This window comes from Numenius arquata, chromosome 1 (assembly GCF_964106895.1).
Source record: "Numenius arquata chromosome 1, bNumArq3.hap1.1, whole genome shotgun sequence".
Taxonomy (NCBI): domain Eukaryota; kingdom Metazoa; phylum Chordata; class Aves; order Charadriiformes; family Scolopacidae; genus Numenius; species Numenius arquata.
The window spans coordinates 10,237,163-10,241,275 of record NC_133576.1 but is presented as its reverse complement, the minus strand read 5'-3'; the positions used below and the strand labels follow the sequence as shown (position 1 = coordinate 10,241,275).

Sequence of the window (4,113 nt, the reverse complement as noted above, 5' to 3'; positions counted from 1 at the left end):
CTGAGCCCTGGCTCAGGGGAGACCGAGCCCCGGCAGGCAATCCTGCAGCCACTGAACTCCAGACGTTCACTTCAAAGCACACAACATGGGAAGGGACACACAGAGGGGTTAGGGCCCACGGGGACAGGGGTACGCCTTTCCACCTCGCCTACCCCAATGTCAGGCATGCACTGGTGAGAGAGTCATGGAGGTCCAAGCGCGCGTGTGTGTGTGTCTGCGTGTGTGCTAGGAGAGGGGCCGGGGAGGCCAAGATTTCACACCACCACCAGCTGTCTTCCCTCCCACCATCCTGCTCTCTCATCACCCTGTCCTGCATGGGCTGGGGGGAGGGGGTGTCCCCCAACCTTCCCCCAGTGGGACACTAGGGAGGCCCAGCTCGTCCATTTGCCCAGGCACGTCCTGGCGGAGTTAGTTAATCATGGTGGTGGCGAGCCGTGGCACAAGGAGGTCGTTTGTTCCTGGGGTAGCAGAGGCGGCGGGAGTCTGCGCTCGCCGGCTGTGACAGGAGGGTGGGACAGCCAGCTCTGCTTCTCCTGTGAGCATCACAGGTTCACCAGGGGGATTCTGGGGGGAAAAGGGAATTGGAAATTAATTAGCGATGGGTCCTTACGCCGTCCCACTGCCCCCGCTAATCGACCAGCACCTTTGCCCTGCCTCAGCCTGCCTGTCCCCCTGTCCCCTGCCACCCCCTCCCTCCCCGGCTCACTGGCCACTCACCGGTTGAGCTGGAAGGCCGTGTTCTTCCCATGGCCCCCCAGTTTCTCCATACCCTCCTGGCCTTGCCTGGACTCCTCCGCCTCAGGCGTGGGGGTCAAGGAGTCACCGTAGGGCCCCAGGATGCTGACGGTGGTGGGGGAGAGGTCCGTGAGGGGCTGCTGGCTCTCCTGCTGCCTCCCACCGCTCTGCTGCCCCGAGTGACGCCGGCGCTTCTGATTACGGTCCCAGCTTTGGAGTGAGATGAGGGGTGAGATGAAGAGTGCCCCCTTAGACAAGCCCCAGCCCTCAATGACAGAGGGGCTCATGGGACCCTGCTATACCCAGCACTTAGAGCCCAGTGCAGCCACATGCCAGGCCTCCCAAGGGCTTCCAGCACCAGATCCTGCTGGTCCAGCACCCTCAGGACAAATGCATCCCAAGCCCACGGTCCTCCTGCCCACCCACCTGCAGACACTGGCGTGGTGACAGCCTCCATTGGCCCCCAACGCCACTCACCAGAACTTGAATATGATCCCGGTGGCAACCAGGACGATGATGATGGAGATGGTGATGGTGACGTACAGCTGGGGGTCTACACCTGTGAGACAGAGGGGGAGAGGAGGGGGGGTGTGATGGCCACCCCCACCAGTCCCCGGAGAGCAGCGGTGCAAGGGGAGGTTCCTGCTGGGGCAGAAGGAGCTGCTCCCACGGGGATGGGGTCTAGGTGAAGGAAGCGAAGGGCAGGTTTACCTTCCCCCCGGGGCCCAAACAAGAAGGGCCGCAGGGTGGCCGGGGTCTCGCGCAGGTTGAGCCCCGCGTTGTGCAGGAGAGAGTGGGAGTTGGGCTGCGCCGTCGCCATCCCGTGTGGCGAGACAAAGGTGTAACCCAGGGGTGGGAAGCCCGGGTTGGCCGAGTTGGCGTCCCCTCCATCCTCATCCGACACTGTGGGGCCCCAGACGATGGCCCAGGGGTACTGGGAGGAGGGCATGCCGTCCTCGAATCCGGAGGGGGTGGCGGGGCGGGCCCCCGCTGCCTGGCGCCGCAGCCGCACCACGTGCCGCAGCTCCGACCCCCGGGGTGCCAGGGCCCGCTGGCGCGGCATGGCCAGGCGAGAATCCCTCTCCTGCGGCAGCGAGGTCCTGTCCCAGATGCAAATGGGCCGGGGGGCCGAGGGGCTCCGACGGGTGCAGAGAGGCCGAGGGGCTGCCGGGCCCCGCGAGCGAAGAGACCAGACGCCAGGAGGAGGGACGGCGGAGACCAGGAGGAGGAGATGCCAAAGCTGCAGGGAGTGGACGCAGGAGAGGAGCGGAGGCATCCTGCTGCAGGGTCGGGGGAGGAAGGAAGAAGAGAGCCTTATCTGAGATGTCCCTCCTGCTGAAAGGCCAAGCCCGGAGCAGCCGGGAGCAGCTCGCCCCCCACGGTCTTCCCGGCAAACATGGGAAGCTGTGAACCTACCAGGCACCGGGCTCCATCGCAGATGCAACAGCGCTTTCGCTCAGCGAGGATCTCGTCTCATCTTCTTCACTGGGAACCAAACGGGAGAGGTGTCAGCGTCCCCTCGCCCAGCGGCTGCCGCTCTCTCCCTGGAGGCACCGTGGGTGAGACTCCATCCCTGGCCAGCAGGGCATCATCGCAGCACCCGCACCCCCGCTCCTGCTCTGCAGCCCCCCGTGCCCCCATGCTGTCCTGCACGGAGGTGCATCGTCCCCCCGACCCCGGCACCGCACAGCCACCACGTGTGTTAGCGTATGCAGGTGGGAGGAAGGAGCGATCTCTGGAGCACACGTGCAGAGGCACATGCGCAGCTTCCCTGGGGACTCTCCTGTCTGAGGGCCGAGGGGGGGATTCGGCATCTTTGTTTGCTTATCGCTGGAACAAGTTGGAATCTTAATTCCTGTGTTTATTTATAGTGTAGAGCGTGTAATCCATTTATTAAAAAAGAGCCTCTTCATTGTGTGCCAGAGTGAGGGAGTGAGAGGGGAAGCACGAGAGTGATAAACCAAGAAGACTGAGAACGAGAGAGTGAATCAGCGAGAAAAGTCCAGCCTTACTAAAGAATTTAAGAGCAAAAATACGCCTATCAAATATTTAGTATTTACTTTCCTCTAAGCTAACATAGAATTACCGGCCCACACTAGGGGGTCCGTGTCCTAGAGTCCTCTGCCCTGTCCCACCCTTCTCTTTCTCCCCTGTTCCTCTCCTCTCTCTCCCACCTCCCGTGGCCAAGCAGCACCAGACAGCAGCGGTGGCACAGAGTAAGGGCTGTTCCCCCCGGCTGGACCTCTGCACCGGCCGCACGCCTTCCCCTGGCACCAGTCCGGCAGCAGCACGGCTGCCCTTCATGCCGCCTGCCCCTTCCCTTGGCCGGGCACAGCGCAGCCTGGGATGGCCCTTCCCCGGGGAGCTGTTATGTGCCTGACCCAGGATCCACTCCGCAACGAAGACCACACACACGCACGCACGCAGAGACAAAAAAAAAAAAAAAAAAAAATCATTCGAGATATTCAGCTCGCTCCCGCATCGAGAAGGGGAAAGCGTGAACGCCGACAACCCACAGCTGTGCCCTTCTGGGGCTGCCGGGGTGGAGAAACGGGGCTGCTCGGCCGAGGGAGTCAATGGCCAACCACCCTGAGCCTCCAGCCCCAGCCACCTCCTGGCTCCCCAGGGGTTACTGCCATCCCCTCCAGCTTGGCCCGTGCCCCCAAATAAAACTGCAGCCCCCTCCTGAAGGAGTGAAGAGCCCGGTGCTTGCTGTGGGTAAGGGGACTTGCGTCCCTCATGTACACCTGAGGAGAGGGGCTGGGAGGAAGGGCACCCATGAGTGAGTAGCTGTCTAGCTCCTGCTGCATTAACTGGGGATATTTTTAGTTTCCTTCTGTTAAATATTTAAACAAAGTTCACAGAAAAAAAGGAATTGTCGGCTAATGTGCCCTGCCCTTCCCTCCGGGGCAAGATCAGTCTCTGGAGGGATCCTGAGATGAAGATGAGGAGAAAAGAGCAGCTATTCTCAGCATTTCTTTGTACTTTGCTCCTGAACCTCTAAGCCTTAGAGAGGACTCAGTATTAAAATGCAGCTCTGCAGAGAGGCAGCAGAATGGAGCAAGTTTCTTCCAAAGCCAGAGGCTGGCGAGATCTTGGCCATCTGGATTATGATCACGATGCCATGGAAGATCACGTCTGGTAACGCAATCCTGAGATGACAGAATTTCTTTTGGACTTCGGAAAGGGAATTCCAAGTGTCAGGGACCTCTGCGTGTGAGTCCCCGGGCACACAAACCACCCAGGTGGTTTCAAGATGGCCTGGTGTGCCTGGGAGCATGGCTGGGACCCTCCACAGGACAGTAGTTCCCTGGGGTGAAGAACCCGCTCTGCTTGTGGCACAGCATTATTAATTACAGCTCTGGTCCTCAGGGGCCG

The 4,113-nt window shown here is 60.9% G+C and overlaps 1 protein-coding gene across 1 annotated transcript; it reads right to left on the bottom strand.

The window, feature by feature from the left end:
- Positions 1–542: 542 nt before the first annotated feature.
- On the bottom strand, positions 543–2,168 carry PIANP (PILR alpha associated neural protein). The gene is made up of 5 exons (XM_074156395.1): positions 2,152–2,168; positions 1,447–2,015; positions 1,213–1,294; positions 718–945; positions 543–564 (listed from the first exon to the last, which is right to left on the bottom strand). Exons 1-5 carry the CDS (start codon positions 2,166–2,168, stop codon positions 543–545), a joined length of 918 nt encoding a protein of 305 aa, XP_074012496.1.
- Positions 2,169–4,113: the final 1,945 nt, after the last annotated feature.

What these genes read in the sequence shown, in the direction of transcription:
- PIANP (XM_074156395.1), bottom strand. An exon ending in GTTTGGGCCCCGGGGGGAAG is followed by an intron (nt 1,295 to 1,446) that starts GTAAACCTGCCC and finishes TCTGTCTCACAG; the next exon opens with GTGTAGACCCCCAGCTGTAC. An exon ending in ACGGCCTTCCAGCTCAACCG is followed by an intron (nt 565 to 717) that starts GTGAGTGGCCAG and finishes TTTTCCCCCCAG; the next exon opens with AATCCCCCTGGTGAACCTGT.